The sequence below is a fragment of the Leptosomus discolor genome, chromosome 13, assembly GCF_034619465.1.
Source record: "Leptosomus discolor isolate bLepDis1 chromosome 13, bLepDis1.hap2, whole genome shotgun sequence".
Taxonomy (NCBI): Eukaryota; Metazoa; Chordata; class Aves; order Leptosomiformes; family Leptosomidae; genus Leptosomus; species Leptosomus discolor.
Window position 1 is genome coordinate 16,063,999 of NC_141403.1, and position 23,357 is coordinate 16,087,355.

At 38.0% G+C, this 23,357-nt stretch overlaps 1 protein-coding gene across 1 annotated transcript in view; it reads right to left on the reverse strand.

The window, feature by feature from the left end:
- Window positions 1–23,357, reverse strand: part of PTPRM (protein tyrosine phosphatase receptor type M) — a 475,520-nt gene that overhangs the window by 89,210 nt on the left and 362,953 nt on the right. Inside the window, exons 17-20 of the mRNA XM_086472548.1 lie at window positions 8,926–9,077; window positions 6,283–6,357; window positions 6,028–6,054; window positions 980–1,167 (exon numbers count right to left, since the gene is read on the reverse strand). Of these exons, the coding sequence (XP_086328674.1) occupies window positions 980–1,167; window positions 6,028–6,054; window positions 6,283–6,357; window positions 8,926–9,077 (442 nt within the window). The remainder of the gene's footprint in view (window positions 1–979; window positions 1,168–6,027; window positions 6,055–6,282; window positions 6,358–8,925; window positions 9,078–23,357) is intronic.

Below are 23,357 nucleotides of genomic sequence, written 5' to 3' on the forward strand. Positions count from 1 at the left end.
GAAACACCATCTCTTGTAAAATGCAAGCACTACACACAGTTATAAAAACTCAGCAACTTACTAGCAATTGTATCAGCCATCCTGAAGCACCTGCACAGTGAATACATTAGTTTCTACCTTTAAAATTTAAGCATGGTATGCTGAGCCTCTAGGGCAGCGCACACTTGTACCTGCCCAAAAGAGAAGTTGTTGCTTGCCCTACAGGGTGGAAGTAATTTAAATGACTTTTGCTGGTTATCCTCTTCCCTTCTCTTTCTATCAGATGAAAGAGTGAGAAAGAATCTTTTTTTTTGCTGGCTTCTTTGGGAAGACAGAGTTAAAATTGAATCTGTATCATTCTGCTTCTCACTAGCTATGTCAGAGTCACATCCCAGTAGGACCCATTTACACCTGTTCCTCTGATTTCTCACATTCTAGCTTCCAGGGAAAGGAAATTTAGGACTGTGTACTGGGTTGGAGATGCAGTGGAATGTGGACAGGTTCCTCAGCTGGACAAATGGGAAGGACAGGTTGCTCACCTGGACAAATGTGCACTACCACATACAGAGGCAGATACAGGCTCTGCCAGGTGTAGCCTGCTCCTGGAAATGGGTATGACAATCACAGTTGTTTTTTGTTTTTTGTTTTTTTTTTTAAAAAAAGCGCTATTTCTTCAATAGTAAAAGAAAAAAATGGCACGTTCTGGGAGAATGCTACTAGATCTGTGGTTTGGGTTTTTTAAATTTTTTTTGAATATACAGCTTTATGCAATTAGAATTAGGCAGAGATTTTCAAAGAAAGGTTTTTATGTCTCACTCCTCATCCTGGCTGGTTACAATCAGAAAATTTGCTCACTGCAGAGATGATCCTTTCCACTCAATATCTACCTAGCTTACTCGGTTGAGTAATCATTTTTCCTGTTCTGTGGTACAGGTACCAGACAGATAAAAGCCAACAGTGCAGAAGACACAATCATCAGATCATTAGACCTGACACTTACTTCATACTCCTCTTTGAATCCATAGCCTTCTGCACACTTCATCTGCGTGATGTGCTGTAGCAAGTCAGCTACACGGATGGCTGGATGAAGCTGTCCAGTCTGGTACGGCACATCCACTGGATCTCGCTTCTTGTAGGTATGGGATTGGACCAGGCTGCTTGTGTCACTGACCATCGTATGGGTTTCATCTAGAAAAAGAGTATCTCATAATGTACGGGCTCATTTTCATTGATTAACAGAAACACAAATTACACAGATTTCTAGAGGAATGGCAGAAATCTGACACCATCAGTATGGCTTCTGTCTGTGAAGGCTACACCATAAGAACAGTAAATCCATGGAGCAGTTTACACAGGGAAATTGCAAGACTGATTGGAATGAGGCAAAGTCCATGGTTCTACAATGGAAGCATTGCAGAGCAGTCCGAACTCTAATAGTGTTGTAAATATCACTAGCTGATTACAAACAGGTTTTACATTAGGCATTTGGTTCTAAACTGCACAGAAGTTTCATTCTGAAACTTCAACAAGTCCCACGGAATGAAATTGGACTTGTATTCTTCTTAGATTACTGAAGAGCTATATTTTACACTGCAAATTGAGAGCAAATGTTTGGAGTGAGCAAAATAAAAGAGATGCACAAAATGGCTTATGATTTCATCAAGCTAGGACTGCAATGGAAATGTGGATCTGATACGTTCGGAGACAAACTACAAGAGGACAAATGCAAAGGATCATCTGATCAGGAAAAATGTCTTAACTGGCTGCTGAACATGCTTTAGGACCATGGTGTATCATGAGCCATCACATTAGCATGGAATGTTATATGTCAACTGACATGCAAGCCAACAAACAGGAGAACCCAGTGGGCTGGTTAAAATTTTTATGAGACACATACTCTCCCAACCCTCCACATCTCTTCCATGGGGCAAATGGGCAACTTACCATTGATTGGCACTTTTAAGAAGATACATATCAGGAGAAAAAAAAGAGGAGGAGAAAAAGGAAACAGGGCATAAGCAACAGCACTACATTAATAATTACAGGTAATTTTATGTTTGTAATTTAGTCTTTACAGAGTGATTTCCTAAATGAGTCAGATTCTGATCTCGGTTTCACCGTGTAAATGTACTGAAACCAAGGTACCTTACTGTGAGGCAATTCACACAGATGCAGCTGAGATCAAAACTTATACTTAGCAGTAAATAGACAGATGTGAAAGTGCACTCTACCTAAGGAAGCAGTATGACTTTCTTCCTGTTTAGATGGAATTTAAAAAATTTGTTCAGACTTGACAAAAAAATAAACCCAAATTCTAAGGTCCAAGTATCATCATAAACATTTTTTCTGTTTAACCAAATAATAATTTTACATATCTTAAAAAGTTTTTGATTTTTAACTGAAATTGTAAATGTGGTGCTTTGACTTATCCAAACTACTCCTCATTGGCTGCACACTAAACACAGCAAGGGGTTTATAAAAATACTATATTTATTAAAAAAAATTACTTTGTAAAATATGTTGTATGAAAGTGAAGCATTAAAATTGTATTTCCACATTCATAAGTTAGATGTATTCAGAAAGTTCCAGAAATACTCTGGGTGAAAAGGTCCCAGATTCTCATGAACGTAACAAATATTACTGCACCTCATTAAAGGTGAGATTCTGGTCTTAGAAAATTGATGTTAAAGCCACAAAGCTCAACAAATCATATTTCAAGGCTGATTTTAGGTTCTCTCAATTCACACTGATACCGAGACACATGAAATCTGTTCCTCAGTAAGCATACAGTCAATATTAACTGTGCATTTAAACCCAAAATAAAAATAATGGAGAAAAATTTATGGGTATGAGCATGGGCATTTCAATACTCTTCCTGTCATTTTGCCAACCTGATCTAATGCATAGGAAAAGGATTCATCTTTTAGTCATAAAATTTGACAACTTTTGTCTATTGTTTGGTAAAATTGTACTGCAAAGCACCTTGGGATGCATGGCATGAAGCGTGGTATACAAGTGTAGGTACAGTATGTTGCTGTTGAAATGGCACCTGAAAACTACAAGGTGGCTAAGACACAGACAAAAGAAGTGTAGGAAGTTGAGTATGATTTTTTGGGTGGCTTATTTCAATTTTAGAAACAGGTTAGAAAACTTGGGGTTTGTTTTTTTTTGCAAACTACAGAATTCCTTGTAATACAGACTGTTAGTAACTAAGACGAAGGCAAAGTTATCAGACAGCAGTGTCTTTGTTCTGCTATGAAAGTGGCAGTTTAATCCTCATGAATCTCTTTCCTGTGAGCCCCTTTGTTTTAAACTAATTCCCCTCTCTCCGTTTCTTTATCTCTTACAGCTCCATTAATACTATTTTTCTTTCTTTGGGAGTGATCTTTTAAGTTGCTTTAAATAAAGCTATTTCAATCCTTGGTTAATATGGTACATTAGGAGTGACATATACTATATTTTTTTGCTTTGCCTTTGAGCACTGTAGCATGAGTCTCTCAGGCATAACAGCCCACTGTTTTTCAAAGGGTGAGCTCCTCCAGATGCAGCATTCATACGCAATGCGAAGTTCATCCAGCTTAAATACTTCTACAGCTGCAGTTGTTGTACTCCATACTTACTCATTCCCATAGAGCTGTACAACACTTATTAAATAACGTATTTATTTACTAGTTACATAAACTCAAGGCATGGAATGTATCTGGAAACCCAGCCCAGTATCTTTTCTGGGCTAAAATTCTTTTCTTTCTCCGAGTTCAGAAACATGTACATTGTTGATACTAGACAAACATGAACTATAGTCATGTTCGGCAACTATAAATTTAGTCACTGTTATGTAAAGTGTTTTTTTAAATCTTAGGCATCAAAGTTTTCCCTCAAATGCAGGAAAATTTCCTCATATCTAAACTGAGAAGCCAGACTGATGCCTTTTGTGTCATTTAAAGAGTTCAATAATTACCAGTCTTTTTCAATTAGCTAAGAAGTTCCTAATTTACACGTATAGTCCAAAGACCTTGCTGTACATAAATTTGGAAATGGTAAGCGTGTTGTGGCCTTTCTAGCAGATTTTGAAAACTAAACTCAACCATTCACCAGACCTGTACCCTTCCCAGGAGGTCTCACTGAAAAGTTCATTTAGTTCTAACTACAGGCTTGAACTTGCAGTCTAACACAACTTCTTTGGACACTGGAAGACAGCAAGAGCAGGTATTAGTTGCAATTAAAGCCCCACATAGTTTGTTAACAGCTATATTCCTCTACCAACTCAAGCACAGCCAATTTGATTTACCTCAGATAAAGAACTATTCCTATACAGACAGTCATAAACACATTTTGGGCGACAGACCTAGTCTGAATGCAACACCACTCATAAAAGGGTACTAAACTTTTGACATGTAAGGTTACAAAAATACTTATTTTCCACAGTGAAATAATGAAGATTTTCTGAGATGAGTAAGCACAGGTTACTGTAGTAGACCATAAAATACATATATAAGTACTTCAAGATTTTACAGACATAGTAAAAGCAAAGAATTTTTTTTCCAAGTCTGTGTTTGTCTGCTATCTGAATTACTTGCTTAGAGATTATTTCTTGGGGGGAAAAATCTAATAAATAATTTTACTATCATTATTATATAGTAAAGGACCACAAAAAAAAAATCAGAGAAACCATTAACTAAAACTTAATAATCCAGATAGAAAATCTCAAAGTTTTTCTCCTGATAATAGTACTTTTCTCCTTGCCCACCCACAAGGTCAGAAAGAACTGGATGAAGCATTGAATGAATGCTAAAGCACACAAAAAAAATCTAACGTCTCAGGCAGTTAAAAGGCACTGCAAATTTCATTTGCATGCAGATTATTACATTGTTACAGTCACTACCATTACCTTCTTCCAGATTTACATAATGTAGAAAAACACACAAGTTCCTTCTCTAAGTTAACACACTGAAATGCTCTGCGCTAAATATTCTTTCACTAACAAATTTTCAAGATCACCTTCCTAAATTTCTACTTCTTACATGCTTCACTCTACTTTTATTTAAGCCTGTTTAACTTACAGTTTAAGGGCAGGAATCAATTAAGGGGTCTTATATTTTTTTTACAGCAATTTGAAGAAAAAGAAGGAGAAAGAAAAATATTTGCTGTAAAAATATCAATCACTGTAAAAAGAGTAAATAGATAGGTTTAACACTGGCGTTTGAATTCCTGGTACAGTGCACTGTTATTATTTGACTTATTTAAAAGAAAATCTCCCCGTTTAGTTTAAAGTTAGTATGGGAAGGAAGTGTAAATGAATACAAGCCACAAAGCGGTTAGAATTACTTAAGCACTGAAAATGCAAAAGCGCCTCATGCTTATTGTTTTATGACTGTGCAGAAACCTCTCTCTTTTTGACATTGGGCAATAGTGGGTTTTCCTAAATTCCCAGTAGAAATGCTTTACAATTTAACTGTATGTTCTTAATCTACAGTTCCACTGGTTTATTTCGTTCCTGTGACACCTGATGCATAATAAACTATGTACCCTAAGTTACCATTTTGCTGTTCAAAATACCATCCCTCCTCTGGAACTTCACTTTGACAAGCATGTCAGAAACTGTGTGTTATTGTGAGAAGAAATGATAGCTGGTGGATGGCCAAAACTACATTTTGTCTGTTCTTCTGCATCATGAATAGTCTAATCAGGAAAAAATGTTATTTTTAAGAAGTGACATCTTCAGTTCTGAGATAAAGCAGAAAAAAAATGAGGGAAACTATTTCATTTGCTGTGATAATCAAATTCTTTTGTGTCACTCCAAATACATGCATAAATATTTCCTTGCAAATCCACTTGTTAAAATTATTTCTCTCTTTTCTCACCTGACTTGCACTATGACAGTAGTCATCAAGCCTGGTAACTGTCCTTAGCTTTCTCAGTGTAGCCAAACCTACAGCCTCTCCCTTTAATGTAAAACTCCATCTTTTTGCATACTATTGTCTGTACCCTGAGAGCTGTGACTTCTAAATTATTTCAGCAATAAACTTTGATAAAGGGAAATGTTCTCACCTAAAATTGCAGTTGGCACAAATGGATCTGTCATACATCATAAGCAGGTCAATGCAGAAAAGGTAAAAAGAGAGAGAACAGTAAATGATTGATAAATGTTCCCGAGTTTTCTTTCAGAAAGCTACTGTAAGCAACCAGTATGTTGCTTATTTATGTATTAAATTTCTACGGCAAGAAGCATAATAACATAATTATATATGCTTTTATTATGAAAAGGTCTATATAGCGTGGAAACCAAGAAAAAAAATTGGTTACCTGGGTAATAAGAATTAGGCACTGTTGTGCTCAATGTGTTAGTTTTCATTGTGAATGAAGATGGTGAAGATACAGCTGCAAAGAGAAACAAAGCTGGTTAGAGACAGCGAAGTGATACGCGGCTATTTAAGCTAAGTGACACAGTGTATGTGATTGACTTGGTTTACAGTCCGTCCTGTTGTGCTTGTTGATGCGGAGTCAGGACCTAAGGAAAACCACGTGTGTCTAGTGAATAACATAGCTCACTGAATTTGTTCAACTCTCTAAAAAGAAATTTCATCAGAGAAAGCATTTTGGTTGGTGTTGACAAATATACTTCTTAAATCACAAGATTAGACTGAATACTGATGCTTGAATAAAGACATCACAATGACAACAGGTGTTTTTGACAGAAGCTTTGATCATTAGTAAGTTTACTTAATAATACTGTAAATACTGTATGCAAATATTCTACTATAGCTCATTTTTTCCACTCCTTTGTTTTGATTTTTTCAGACAGGTGGATAATCTGTACACAGATACTATCATGCCCCGAATATTACTCTTTGTTTAACAATGGTTTTCAGGGAGTGACACATAGACCAATGCTCTCACTGGTACTTGATCATTTAACCATTTGCAAAACCCGTGGGAAAGCCCAATGCAACAAACTGAGTTCAGTTAGTTCCCTGGTATACAAAGATCTTGGGAATTACTGTTGTAAGCACAGATACATTCAACAGGTGGGAGTTAACCACAGCATTTTACAGGTTGTTCAGCCAAACAGTTTTATTAAAGGCTTTTAAGCAAAGCTCATAGCAAATTCAACCTTAGTTGCTTGTCTACACAGCTCATATTCATTCATATCAGTGACTGTAAGCACATTCTGGATAGCTATAAACAGACTAACAGGAATTTGTGAAACAGAAGTAGAATTGAGGAAAACACAACGTGTTGGATGAGGAGTGAGATTACTCCTGTGGCTTTCACCCATCTTTTTTTTTGATTGATCTTCTGGGCATACAGTTGCCAGCCCTTGTTAAGATGGAGCTATCTGAAAACTGGCTTAAATAACACTGTCAGTTATCACTTATCCCGTAAATGAATATATCTGAGACTATTTTCCTTTGATTATGTCTCATGAATCCCTGGATGGAAAGAACAGAGTGGTATTCCTTTTGGGTATGGATGCAGAGATTATTTGAGGTCAGGGCTGCTGCAGCTGATAAAACCGGCTAGATACAGAATGCCACCTGGATAATAAACTTTCATAGGGAGTAGGAATGCTGTAAATCCCTTGAGTACAAAAATTATTCCTAAAGACTGTCAGGCTGCTTCTTCTGGTGACCACAATTCTTACAGAAAGTCTAATTAGAGTTTCTAGCCCTCAAGTGGTACAAAATACTTGCTATGCCAATAATTTCAAATTGGTTTAAGGTGCTTTACATAAAGAGGACTTAGTCCCAGGAAGTCAATACAGCTTCTTTGGTTGTTGTGACCATTCAGGACCACCACTGGAAAACTACATCATGAAGATGAAGTCAAACCTCTTGATCTCTTCATAGAAGTAAGCAATCTCATTAACTGCAATGGTACATCCTCACCAGAAAGGCAAGTCAGATTTTGCAAGATCTATTTCAAAGCAATTTCAAAAGTAACTCAAATGCAAATTAATATTGCAAATTCTAAGCCTAATGCTGCTGAGAGAAGTCTCACTGTATAAACTTCACAAAGTGTTTGTACAATTTGAGCTCGTCAAAGATAAGTTCATAAGCGTATTATTAAAGAGTGAGATGGGCCTTGCATACTTGAAACAAAACTCAATTTCTGACAAATTCTGAAGATGTTCAAAACCACTGGTACACAAGAAAAAAAGAGGTTCCTTAAGAACTACAAAAAATACAAGAAAGTTTTTTGAACATAGTAATTATTTTTTCATTCTTTTTAACTATTATAATAAACTTCCTGGTCTTTGCTTAGTGCTAACCCCCAGACAGGAGTGAGTACTTGACTAAAATACAGGAAATTTTATATCCTAAATTTTGTTTATTTTTCAGGGTAGAGCCAAGAAGACTTGTGATATTAAAGAATCTCTTATGAACCTGCACAATAGATAATTCCACTGAGTTCTTCCTTTGCACAAGCAACAGAAAGAGCATCATCTAGAACTGGAAATAATAAGACTATCAGATCACCATTATTAAGTTAAAACATTCAAAAATAAATTTAGCTCACAAAAAAGAAACAAGCAGGGGAAGCATTTGAAGGACTTGGGACAGCTTAAGGGACAGAAAATTTTTAAGATAATAAGAGATTGGAGAAAGGTAAAACTACAGCTGTTTCAGTAATGTCTTTGCTCTTCTTCAGAAGAAAAGGATGGGCAGAAAAAAGCTCAATTATCCTTATTATTTTTAAAGAAGCCTATTCTTGATGTCTGACTGTCTTGCTCATTCGAATACACACTGTAATGTGCTGCACAGTGGGAAACTCTGAGTCCCATGGATTTTCCATGACTGAGTAATGAGGAATATTTTAAAAACCATTTGTACCTTTCTTCTACCTTCCAAAATAAAAGAAAAAGAACAGAACAGAACAGAAAAGAAAAGAAAAGAAAAGAAAAGAAAAGAAAAGAAAAGAAAAGAAAAGAAAAGAAAAAGGACTTACATCTCCCATTTAGATTGTGCGTGTCCATGAAAGAGAAAGCTTCGTCACAGTTGGTGCCTTGCTCAGTGTAGCTTTTATCCATTGAATTCACCATCACTGTCATTTCCTGCCGTGTACTACTCAATGTCTCTTTCCGCTTTTTAGCCAATTTTCTTAAGAAATGAATGTTGAGAAAAAAGAAGAAAAAAAAACAACACTCAGTGAGCAGACATAGTGTTCATGTTGTTTAGATCAGTACTGTAGTTTGTAACCACACTACTAAGTAACATCTTTACAATTATTCCTCCATTTCTGGAAAATTAAATTGATTTCACACTTACGTCTTTCAATGGCATCTGATAATCAAGGGACAGTTGCCAATGCCCTGACTTAAGGTCAACAGCACCTTAATCCTTGGGTACCACCACTGAATTAAAGGGGTCTGCTCAGATACAAAGGTGGTATGAGCTACTGTACCAGAGGCTACATCTGTTTAAATACATAAATAAAAATGACAGGAGAGAAGATTTCACTGGAACTGAAAAATCAGCAACAACTTTCACTTTACATGCATAGAACTGTCTGTAGCTATTTCACTGACACCACATAATAGAACTTACTGCTTTACATCATATAGTACATGTCTGATCTCTTAACACACTTTGCACAAGCAAGTGACTTTTAAATTGACCTGCATTTCTACAGATTATTTTCTGTCACTCTTGATTTCAAGAGCATTAGTTACAAGAGTTAGTTTCTTCTCAGCAGGGGTGGTCTGTCAGAGACAAAAACTTGATTCTGATCTATAATAGTGATTCATTAAGCTATAGAACTGCTTCGGACACATATACCTCTGTCTTCCAGATCTCTTGTTTCTCTCTGAACTAAAATCTCACCATGTCTCCCCCATAGTTATGTTTAGCTACCATCACAAAATAACATGCCCAAAGCTCTTGATTTTTCTTTCAAACTCTGAGATGTCTGTGATCCTGATGATAGTGGATCTCATGCCCATTTAGCTTGTTTCCCTGGCCTGCAACTCTGTCTTAGACCAAGGTCTTCTCGAAGTCCTTGCCTACAGACTTCATTTAAATTTTCCAGATCCTTCTGTATAGCATCTTCAAGGCATGCGTTTTACACAGAAATAACTGCTCCACATATTTTGATTTTCTCATATCTGTTTGTTCAATGATTTTTCCTCTGTGGAAAACATAATGAGCCAGCTCATAGCTATCAGCCAGAAAGATCTTTTAGATATCTTCAACCAGAATTTATATGAGTTTATTATCTCATCAATGTTTCCTTCCCCTCCTAGAAGCCTACTGCATCAAGTATAACCAACTTGTCCCAACTCTCAAAGCCTTTCTCTTTGTTAACTCCTTCAGTATGAAAAAATTATTCACATCACAGACAAAAATTTTATACCAGCCTCCACTACAATTTCAAACAAGCATGTCTGTCTCCCCTCATGTTGTATGGGAGGAGCTTTCTCTAAACCTCCCTACCAATAGCTCACTATTCTACTTCAAATCACTGCCTGCAGACACAGTTTGCAAAGTACTGACATTAGTTCTCACTATGCTGGTCAGTATTGCCTCAGAGTTTCCCCATGTTCCCCATCTCTTTACTGAGTGTCTCCCATCTTATGCCTAGATAACAAGCTGTTTTGGCAGAAGCTGACATCGTACCAGTAGCTTAGTCCATGACTAAAGCTCGAAGGGCCTTGAAACTACAGTCTTGCTGCTAATGGAAGGAGTGGCAGGCATGGTATTGGGTCACTGCACACAAAAGTATTAAAGATCACATTTGGCCCTCAATAAACTGCTGGATTGCCACTCCACTCATGAGGGCATGTCCCCATGACTGAAAGCAACAGAAGTATTCTGCCTTCAAAACCTGCTACAGTACCTGCAGTAACGAGCAGTGTGTAGCTCTTTGCTCATCCCGGCTTGAGCCACCATGAACACACTCTAGATGGCGACTGATGCTGAGAAGGAGAGCGCTTACGGTCCGTTGGATGTCAGCCACTTGTGGGACTCTGTACTACACTAAGCATTTAGATGTGCAACAAAACCTCATCCATAAATTCTCATTATTATGTATTTCAAAATTCACGAATGATATTACAGTCCAGCTAAGAAAGAGTGTAAGATAAACAGTAACAAGCCACATCTTTCCTACAGATGAAGTTTAACTCCTGATTTTGTAATTTGGAATATCTCATAAACAAAGGTTTTAATTCTAAATTTTTATTTAATTTTAATTTAAGGAGATTAAACGGAGGAACTTAACAAGTCCCTTTATGATCAACACTAATTTACTTTGTAGACTTGATAACAAAACTTATTCTTTATTACTTCGCATAAACACAGAAGGGACCATTAGATAATCTAGTCTGAATTCTTCTGTATCAGAGACAGTAAAATTTCATTCAAGTACCATAAGTATAACAAAACTCTTATATCTTTGCATCTCCCCCCTCTATCAATGCTAATTGTAATGAATGAATAATATATTAGTTAAAGTAGAATCTGAGCTATATTTCCTAACGCATGAACAACTTAATGGAAGTTCTTTATAAGGACAGGCTTATCAAAGTGATAACATGAAATGGATATATTTTTTCCTCTTTCCACCCTTAGCTCAGATGGCAACACACTAAGTCATGAATGGTTCCTCTTCTGATCCTCTTTAGCCTTGAGCTGAAAGTACATACAGCTGCTTCCACCACCTGCCAACCACTGGGCAATTCCCAGCTTAGCTGGGTTGTGAAACCAAAACCTGAACAGTGATGACAGCATTCACAGTGTGGTCACTGGAACTTCACCTGTAAGGCACGTATTGTACTTATTTTGTTTTACAGCTGTGCAGCCCATAGGAAAGTACTTCAGGACAATTCAGCCCTACAGCAATGCTTTAAGAAGGCATGCAGAAGCAGCTTTTCTTCACGAGACCTCCCTCTCATCAGGCTGGAATCAGCAACTTCTCTTTAACCAGCTGTCAATCCAATTAGCTATCTAGACACCGCATACTCACTAAAGTCAGGAAACTGAAGTATATAGTGGCCTTCCCTTGCTCATCAGTGGACCTGTGAGTACTAACACTATTCACAAAACCGTTAAACGCTGTCAGTCTCACAAGCTCAGCACTTTCTCCAAGAACTCTCGCATGTGAACAATGTACTGGTGAACATGCAACAACTCTTCCTTAACAGTTTTTTAAAGAAAAGTTACTGGGAGAATTGCCCTGGGCAACACATAGTGATACTGATCCGTACCTGAAAATACCCAATGTGGTCAAATGTATGACACCAGCCGCTCCGTGGGATTACAAAAAAATACATGCTCTGTAGGGTGCACATCTCAAGCATCTGCTGCTACAGGAAATGTCCTTTGTTTTACAGTAAAAATTGTATCCTTCCCAAGGAAAGCCAGAGTTCTTGCTTATTACACCAACAGCATGAAGCTCAAATTTTATAAAAAGTCAGCTAATTTTCTTAAAGAAATTACACTAACATTTTCTCATTTCCTTCATTTTTGATTTTGGTCCCATAATCAAGCTATAGCAGATTGTTTTTATGACAGTAACAACTGTACAGTACTTCTCAATCTGAATCTAATTCTGGAAATAGGTCTGGTGGGAAAAGTTCAACACTGAAACAACTGTTACAGGAAGACAGCGATACCAGCCAGAATTTTGCACTGTGAAGAAAAACACCCACTGCAAGCAAACTTTAGCTGAATATAACATTTTTTACATCTGCAGTTTTCAGATATTGCCGAAAGTGTTGCAGTGCTACAGTTTCTGCAACTCATCCATTCTTGGATCTCTCGATCCCTGGGAGACTCTAGATATAGAAGAATTAACTTCACATCACCATCACCACTCATGCTTTTAGATTTCAAGTAAATTTTTGGAGAAAAAAAAGAATAAAATATCCGATCATCTTCACTCACAGAAAAGACACTTCATAGCTACTCTCTGATGTTTCCTCCTTGAAGGAAGAGAGATCTACAACCAAAGGAAAAAATAAACCAGAAGGAATCTCTAATGATGATTACCTAGGATGTAATTCTTCACGTAGGGACAGTAAAAATCATCAGTTTATCACACAAATAGTGTTACCATCACTATATGAGAAAAGAGAATATAGTATACCAGTCTCAGAAAAGAGGAGCCTGATATTCAGAACAATCTCAAGGCTAGCTCGGAACTGTTGGTATTTTAAGGCACGAACAACTGCAAGAAGTGTATAATGGTAAAAATATGGTAAAATGCAGAGCAAACATAGAGACTCCCCCCCAGAAATATGTGGGATTTTGGGTATCCTTTACTCTGTTCTTTTACAGATACTAATAAAATCAGCTGAGGAAAATAATAAGCTAAAGGCTTCATCACAATCTGTCCCCATTTTATCTGTCACTGCGAAACTCTTAAATGCTGCATCTTCTCCTGTACAGTCCCTTCTAGTTGAAAGGATCACCTTGTAAAACTCCTGCAAGCCTGACTCAATACCCTTCTCAAAATCCTCCTTCTCCGTGATTTCTCCCTCAAACCCTCCAACAAACCAACACCAATAACTGTTAAGCTGCTGCTACATTATCAGGCTCTTTGGTTAATTTTCCATGAACAAGTTGCTCCTGGATAAACTCAGACACAAAAAGGAAGCCTTCAGTGAGTAGAAGCAAGGACAGGCACCCAAGGAGGAATACAGAGAAACTGCTCAGGCAGCCAGGGATCAGGTTAGGAAAGCCAAGGCCCTGATAGAATTAAATCTGGCCACGGACATCAAGGGCAACAAGAAAAACTTCTATAGGTACGTCGGTGACAAAAGGAAGACTAGGGATAATGTGGGCCCTCTCTGGAAGGAGATCTGGTTACCTGGGATATGGAGGTACTCAGTGACTTTTTAACCCCAGTCTTCACCGGCAAGTGCTCCGGCCCCACCGCCCAAGTCGCAGAAGGCAAAGGCAGGGGCTCGCAGAATGAAGAACCACCCACTGTAGGAGAAGATCAGGTTCAAGACCACCTAAGGAACCTGAAGGTGCACAAGTCCATGGGACCTGATGAGATACATCCTGTGGGTCCAGAGGGAACTGGTGGATGAAGTGGCTAAGCCACTATCCATCATATTTGATGGAATTGAAGCTGAAGGAAACTAAAGGAATTGAGCTGAATTCTTTCCTTTAATTAATTCAATGAACTATTGCACTTACTGTAACTAGATAAAATAGCTTCTTCTTATGTACATATTGTTTCAAATTCTACTTCTCTATTTGTGGACAGATCACATAAATGGTTCTGATAAAGAAAAGATTGGGGGCTTTAATGCAATCCACTGGTGTGGTGCACTTGTAGTTACAACAGCTTTTAACAGTTTGCTCACCAAACCCCTGAAAGAATCTAAACTATAATCAGAAAGATCCTTTCATTAAATAATAGCTAGTTAAAAAGATACGATACAAAGGGTAGGACTAAATGGTCATTTTTTACAACAGAGATGTATTACTAGTGGGTAAAAGGGGGTAAAGTGCATGTTGTAATTTGTACTATTCACCATATACACACTGATCGAGAAAAGGGGTGAACAACATTGTTGTCCACAATGTTTTTGGACAACACGCAAATTTTAATCGGTAGTAAAAATGAGGGTTAAAAAGTTACACATTTATCTCATGAGGCAGAGTGACTGGGTATTCACTTAAGATAAAATTCAGTGTTGAGCAATGTAAAGTTATGCATATAGGAAAAAATAATCCTAACTATATACACACAATTTTGGGTCTAAATGACTTCATAAACAACAGAAGAAAGAAATCTGGTAGCCACTGATTCTCTGAAGACAAAAGTTCAGTACTATGTATAGTCCAAAAGGCAAAAAGTCCGAAACGATTAGGTAAGAAACAGAGAACAAAGTGGAAAATGTCATTAAGCAACTGTATAAATCCACGGAGATCCCACCTTTTGAACACTGCAGGCAGTTCTGTCACATGCCTATCCAAAAAAGATTTTCTCAAACTAGAGAACATATACAGAGAGGTGATGGGAAGATCAAAGGAACAGATCCTACCAGAAGAGTGATAGTCCTTATATAGATAAGGAGTCCCCAGTTTAAAAAAAGAGGCAGTTGAACTGGGAATATGATAAAAGTATATAGAAAGAAAACCATGGAGAAAAGCAAGAAAATAAGAAAGAATTACTATTTCTGAATAATGTAAGAACCAGAACCAGAGGGTATACAGATATTTTTTTTTTTTTAAATAGAAAAGTAAATACTTTCACACAAACCAGATAATTATGGAACACATCACCATAGGACTCTAGAGATACCAAAAGTAAATATCAGTATAGAAAAACTGATTAAGGGCTGAGCGGAGGACAGTGAATACATTACCTTATCTTTGCTCTGTTTCTGTATTCATCTAAAGGTTTGTCACTGGCCACTGTCACAGACATGATGTTAAGTCTGCTGGACTTTTAATCCAAATTTTGATGCAATTTTTTATTATATTATCAATCCCTGCACAGGTTATGCAAGAAACAGGACATAAATATCTTACTTGCTTTTCTGACACTTAGAATTGCTCACCTTTTTGCATTGTTTAGGCTACTTATGATATACCAGGCAGGATTAATCAACTCAGAAATTAATTACTTTCCCCATCTATGATGGCTGTCTACAAAATGATAAAAGAAGACTCATAATGGGGAAAATGCTTTAATCTGAAATCATTTAATAAGCATCACTGATTCAGCAACACTCAGTCTGAAGATGTAATTTAACAAAAGCTCTCCACAAGAAGTGTATAAGAAAGTCTGCACATGTAACTGACTTAAGCCCTGTTTATTGTGATTTTAAACATTTTTCATACATATGTTACAATTATTTTAACAACAAAACAGTCCTTGTCAATAACTGTGATTGTTCTCCTGTCTTCAGCAATGGGTTCTCTAAGGCAGACACAAAATCACCTATCACACATCACTGTGAGAATTACACGTGTACGATGGAGTTCAGGTTTAGCCTACCACCTCTGGTTTGCAATGGCACACATTTGGTAACATTGGGTATTATTCTAACCTGCATTAGAAAGTTCAAAATACTACTTTCTGTTTTTTTAGGATATCCTTTCAGGGCATACCCTGAATCTCCAATGCCTAATTTGTATTCTTTGTGTTACTTTTCATTGTTAAAAAGTCCTTGTAGAAAACAAGTTTTAGGAACATGAATATCTATTCCAATTCAACTAAAATGCTAAATTTCTTTAGGTCTTATTAAATAACTATAATTATAAGTAATTAATATTTTTATTCTGCTTTGTATTTCTTATCAAAACAGCAACACTCTGCACAAAACCCTTTCCATCTCCTCTGAATGGACCGACACACAAACATGAAGCAACTGAAATTAAGTGAGAAAGTGAAATAGAAATAGTATGGCATTAGTGATAGTGAGCTTCCGCTCATAGCAAACTTCTGTCATTCAATTTCACATTTATATGCTTTCTATTGAAATGTAATATGCTCAAGAATGCAGTTTCACAGTGACATTAACTGTGTACTGTCAACACTCTAACAGACAGCAAATAAAATTAGGAGAAATATTTTTAAAGGCACTACATTTTGCAGTAAGAACCAGTGAACACTTGATAAGACGCTTTACAAGTTGTCCCCACTTCAGGCACTAACAGAAGTGAACAGAGAACAACCACAGGGAAAGTAATTGTCAAGAGAATTAAAAAAGAAAAAGGTAGGCAGGATCCCACTGAATTGTGCTGTTCCTTGTTTAGCATTTCTTAGTATGAAAACTTGTATTAGATTATAAAATTATTCTTTGTCATAAGAAGTCCAACACACATTTGTATTGACATCATAACAAAGTAAAGCTACAACAGTATGGAAGACTGATGTACAGATTATGAGTATTTGACTACAGCCAAGGGTGCATAAGTCCTTTCATGTGACTGCCGTGGTTTAACCCCAGCTGGCAGCTCAGCCCCACCCAGTTGCTCACTCACTCCCCCCACAATGGGATGGGGGAGAGAATTGGAAGAGTAAAAGTGAGAAAACTCGTGGGTTGAGATAAAGACAGGTTTAACAGGTAAACCAAAAGCCGCACACCAGCGAAGCGAAACAAGGAATCTGTTCCCCACGTCCCTTCGCAGGCAGGGGTGCAGCCATCTCCAGGAGCGCTGGGCTCCATCGCGCCTCACGGTGACTTGGGAAGACCAACGCCATCACTGAACGTCCCCCCTTCCTTCTTCTTCCCCAGCTTTCTGTGCTGAGCGTGATGGCGTATGGTGTGGGATGTCCCTTCGGTCAGTGGGGTCGGCTGTCCCGGCTGTGTCCCCTCCCGACTCCTCGTGCACCCCCAGCCCACTCGCTGCTGGGGTGGGGTGAGGGGCAGAACAGGCCTTGGCTCTGTGTCAGCGCTGCTCAGCAGTGACTAAAGCATCCCTGAGTGACCAACCCTGTTTCCAGCACAAACCCAAACCACAGCCCCATACTAGCTGTTGTAGGGGAAATTAACTCTATCCCAGCCAAAACCAGCACACTAACTTTACGAAGCAGAGGTTTATTATAATTTCTTTCAGGTGCCTTCTTTTTGTTTTAACTATCAATTTCCTGCTTCACAGCAAGTGCTAGCATTATTAATTTCATTCTTATAGTGCTCTTGCATTCTCTGATACAGACAAAAGAATGAACTTTAAAAAAAATGCTGTGATACTGTTTGAATTTTGAAAACAGTGTTCCTGATACCATAGGATTTAATTTCCCCCCCTTTATTCACTGTGGCTTTCAGTTTTGCCACAGTGACTTTAGAAGCACTTTCAGAAACACCAAAACTAGTACTGGGAGACGAAGAAGGCATCCCAATCCCCAGCAGGACTGGCTAGAAAGGGGGAAGGAGAAAGGGATACAAGTAAAAGAGGGGTCAGGAGGATTCATTTAACTTACAGAGTTACAAGAATTGAGTGCAAAATGAGTACTAGCTTTTAAAATGAAAGTGGAGGTTTCCGAAAAGGGTTTTGATTTATCCTAGCATAAACAAAACCAGTTTTGATTTTCTGTGTTTTTTACTTGCCTTTTGACTCATTGCGTATTAGAATTATAATGGTCTTTTTGCGCTTTGTTGTTACAAGTAGATTGTTTCCTTAGCATCACATGAGATCAAAGCTAAAAGAAAAGTTATTTGGTTACATCCCATTTTCCAAATATCAGTGGTAGCTCACAGGTAAACTATGGCACGACTTAAGAAAGAGTGGATCAGAAAAGAGAGAAAGAAAATATGGAGAGGAATGGGAAATGAGAAGGAAAAGACTGTGGAAAAGTAAGGTACAGCTGCAGTCACAGGCACGCAGCTCACCTACTCTTGCTGCCGAGAGTCCTTTCTTGAATTCAGGTATTCAGCACATGCTTTGAGATTTGCTTACAGTGACACCATTAAAAACACTGCTTATCTGTTTCTTAGCTTCTGCTTTGTATGAACCCCTATGCCAGGTTATCTGAGTTTCTGCAAACCCAAGAACACCTCAGGTCATAGGAAGCATCACACTGACAGGTTTTCTTTGCCCAGGTGGAACACTTGAAGGCCAAAAATCATGGGGTGACAACAAACCGCTATGTGCTTGTCCTCTCTTCCCAGGAAGAAAAGAGGACACCCGAGCAGCTGAGAGGTCCCAGGATAATAGTAGCAAAATTACATATAGTCAAATAATTAAATATGATGATAGATATAGATTCTTTTTAGTTATTTCATCTTTTTTAAATTATTTTTTTTCTGCTGCATGTACTAAGCCACCTTTCTAACCTAAGGAGCAAGGCTTGTATAAAAGTTTTTACCAATAAAGCTTTTTCATTAGAAAGCTAGTTATATTAACATTGAACTTTATAATGAGAATGTGATAATTTTCCATGAAAGAAGGAAAATTATATTTTGATTATCTAATATTGTATTAATAATATACATCTTCTCATTTTAATGAAGACGAAATGTTCCATTTCCCGTTGTGTTTGATTTGTATTAATTTCTGCTACATTAACTGTACATAAGTGTGAAGTGACATTGCACTATTTTACATGTTTTCTATCACACTATTTCAACCTTGTTGAGATGAAGTATTTGTGGTTTCTGGAGAGATCCTTTTGCCTGAGGATACTTTTTTCCCCACAAAAAGAAATTCCATCTTTTTAGCTAACTGTATTAAGAACAGTAAATGAAGACTTACACAGATCTTGGACTTTCTCTTTTGTTAGCAGATATGCAATTTTACTCATCTATAGTTAACAAGAATACCTAGGTACTTTAGTATGCAAATGGATATACATACCTAATTTCAATTTAAGATATAAAACTTAGAAGAAAAAAATTAGATGAATGAAAGACGGTATGTCATACTGGGCTCCAAGAGAGATATATTTCCTTCACAGTATTTTGTAGACTGGTATTAAAGACTTTGCACATGATAATACCATATTTATAACATATAATTTAAAAGATGTATTTTGCATTTGACATCACAAGTCTTCCCCTTTGTCTCAACAGCTTTTCTTTTTCTACTTTTCCCCATCATATTACCATATGATCTGAGTAGAGAACTGAACAGCCAACACTGGAGCCTACTCAGGAGGAGGTAGCTCTGTGATGTGCAGTGCCAGACAACATGAACATGAAAGCTTTCCACAGAAATACATTCATGACAGATTTTGAAATTCTCTTCCTGAAACTAATTATCATTTTAGAAAAGGCTGGCTGATGATGAAAGCAAACACCTTCTTATCCCGTAGCTGTCAGTTTTAAGTAGTGCCTCAAACTCCCAGGGGAGGTGTGCACTGAAGGTGCCCAGAATCCCTCCGCTTTCCCAAACCGAGACAAGAGGCAGTGTTAAACTGATGCAAATTTGTTCTGGGATGATGTTCCCCACATCAAATTTTCACCACACTTCAGAGGTGTTCTCAGCGCGAGGAATTACAGAGCTGTATGGCAGGTGTATCTATTATGTGGCGGTTTCACCATCATCTCTGCCCACTAGCCTCTCTCTCAGATTTGCTATGATGTTCTAAACTCCTTAAGCACGGCCAGGCAAATGTCTTTCTTTAAATCTGCCACATAAGCAGTTCCTTCCACAAACAGAAAACCCCTAGCCCTGCAGTGCATCACTACCTAGGGCTGACCTGGCTACGGGACAGGTAATTTCTACATGAAATAACCTCTTACTTTCACTAGGGGGTTAGAAAGTTTGTCTTGCAAGTCCCAGCAGAGGAAGCAGAATCCCAGACTTCTATGGAGTCTAACAAGTTGCTTCTAGGCTTGCATAGGCTCAAGCTAATAGAAAGCAATAGTAACTGTGACAGCTTAAAATGTAGGAAATATTTTTGCCATCAAGGTATTTAGGTCTCTGAATAGATCTCTCTCTCACTGGATAGAAACTAAAGCATTTGGCTTTATTAGCATAAGGGCATAAAACACAGTAAAAATAAATTGCCTAAAGTTCTCCAAAACACTCCTTAAAGAAATTACCTTTAGCATATTTGCTATTTAAATATATGTAAACACATAACTAAATCTAGGTAGTGGTGTAGTGCAGAACCAAAAGCAAAGATTTAGATAAGCTTAATCTAATACAACTCATTCATTGTCTTGCTCCTCCCCAGTAAGAGAACACAAAACAGCAAAAGGCTTTTTGCTGATGAAAAATTCCATTGTATTAGTACAGATGTTCTGGTAGACAGGTAAGTATCCTGACCCAGCTCCTATGCAAGTCCTGCAGTGGGAGGTACTTCTTCAGTTCCTTGCCTTCTATGCAAGACAGCCTTCCTTGCTCACACTGACTTGCAAACCACAGTCCTATACTTCCTCACTTGAATAGGTAATTTTTGCCTCTTTGTATCCCAATACAGGCAGTAGCCTGTACAACATAATTGCTAGTGCTGGTGCTGAGCATTCACAAACTCGCACATGATTTTTTCCTGCACTACCTACATTCCATCTCCATCATGTGCCCTTCACTTTTTCAAGCAATTCCCTCCTTCAAGACTTTTGTAATATTCAATATCCCTCAGCAGTTCAAAATGTCCAACTGCGTAAGGTTTTAATCAGCCTTTTAGAGGAGTCTATCTTCCTTCTCTCCGCAAGAAGAAATCTGCCTCGACAAAAGTCACTGACTAAAAACTCAGAATAGGCAATACTCAGTCACCTAAGAAAGAAATTGATTTTTTCCTAAGGGGCTGCTGAAATTGGGCCATCCCCTTAAGGCGGGTAGAATAACTAGTGGGATGCATGAAGATATACCCGGAGCACAGCGTTCTTGGTAGTGCATTAATTTAATAGCACTCTGTGCTCACTGGAGGAAGGAAGGCACTAAGCAGTGGTTCTTTCGCAGCATGTAGCTTGTAAACCATTCCAGCGCTCTCCCAAATCGTGGGTATATCATCTAATTGGCAGTGGAAATGTGGCGGCAGATGGACTACTGGTAATCCAAAGCTGTGACTACAGGAGGAAGTGATCCAGCTGAAACCTTGTGAGGCTAGCACTATTTGATCAGTGTAAGATGCAGCTGCACCCTCAATCCAATCTTATTCCATGCAGAGGAATGGGGCTTCTAGGAGAAACTGTCATCTCTCCCCTTTATAGACAGCTAATGAAGTTGTCCAGCCCATACCTCTCTCTTAGCAGGTATGTGTGTCGGGGTCTTATGTCCTACATTCAATGGGTCATAATGAAGATGTTAATATGAGGCTCGTATGGTAAGGAAGGTTGATTAATCCACTTAGGGGCTCTTTATACTGCTGTGGAAAGCACAGCTGATACAGCCACATACCATGGTGGCTTTAGGTGAGAACATTTCAAACACATATATTTAGATCCCTTCATTTCTAATTCTGGCAAACTTGAACCTATTAACACCAAAGGCTTTCCTAATTAAAAGATGTAAGAAGGGTGTCAAGGAAAGCTTCTCTAAATCTTTCTAATACAGTTTCATCTGAAAAAAAAAAATCAGTGTTACAGCCACAATAACTAATATTTGAAAAGAATGTTAATGATTGCATATAATATGAGATTTTCACTTAGAGCTTTGCCACCCACAAGCAGTAATATAATCGAAAGACTGAGGAATCAAAATTTCTGCATGGAACCACACCACCTTTAAGTCTACACCTCTGTCACAGAAACACAAACAGAAAAAGAATGCCCTGTACTTTTTCTCAAATCTAATTCTAAATTCTGTGAAAATACACTTTTAAAGACAGACAGACATCTTTTATCCTTGGAAAAGGAAAAATCTGAAACTTCTGAACATAGCTTGCATGGCAAAACTCCTCTTGAGCAAACCAAGTAAAAAGCTATAAATAATGTCGTAAGTCTTTCCCCTGATGAAATCACCCATTACAAGAATACTACATGTATTAATGTGAGTTGCTAGGTACTATGCTCTTTTTCAGAAGGCAACAACCGCAAACAGCTAAAACACTAATACATCATTAAAAATATCAGTCATCGGTTGGAATTTGCAATTTTAACAGTAATGATAGCTGCCGTTCTTACACTACACAGCCCAGTACTTCAAATATATTGGAATATTACAGTAGTGATGTAATACAGTAAGTATACTGAGTTTTATAGAGATACACAAACCTGTCTGAAGTGTCACAATAAAGCCAGAAGCAGAGCTAACAGGGCTTCTGTGCTGAAAATAACAAACTGTTCCTTTGCACTCCTCTAATAATAAGAAACAATGATGAAGTTCCTACGATATAATGTGGTAGTCCTAAAATTAACTCTCCAACTCACTATTTACAGAGAAAGGATGCAAACTGTGGCAGCTGCCAGGAAAACTGCTCTTTCTTTATTAAAATAAAATCCAACAGAATTTGATAACGAAGAAAGCAGTATCTCTGCAGCAAAACTTAAAAAAAGTTCCATAAAAATGATTCTGCACCCCTGAAGAATTTAATGTTTAATATTATCCTTTCTATGAGTTTACTGAATAATATAGCTAGCACAGAATTCTCAGTTAAAGCTCTACATAATTTGGGAGATAGCATGTCCTAGTTTGACTGGGACAGACTCCCAGCCCAGCCGTGCCAGGCAGCCGTTAGCAGTTTGGTCAGCCAGGGCAGCTGTCCTGAGGGAGCTACAGGTGCAGCCCATCCTGTCATGTCATGGGCGTTATAAAGGGGGGAGGTTGGCTGAGGAAGAGGAGCTCCTGTGGGGTTCCTCCTATGCCTTCTCTGGCTTCTCCTGAGGACTGGTCTATTGTGATGACTGGATATTCATTTGGCTGAGTGTAATCAGTAATCATAGAATGGCTTAGGTTGGAAGGGACCCTAGAGACTATCTAATCCAACCTCCCTGCCATGGGCAGGGGCACCTCTCAACTAGACAAGGTTGCTCAAGGCCTCATCTAATCTGGCTTTGACCACCTCCAGGGAGGGGGCATCCACAACCTCTC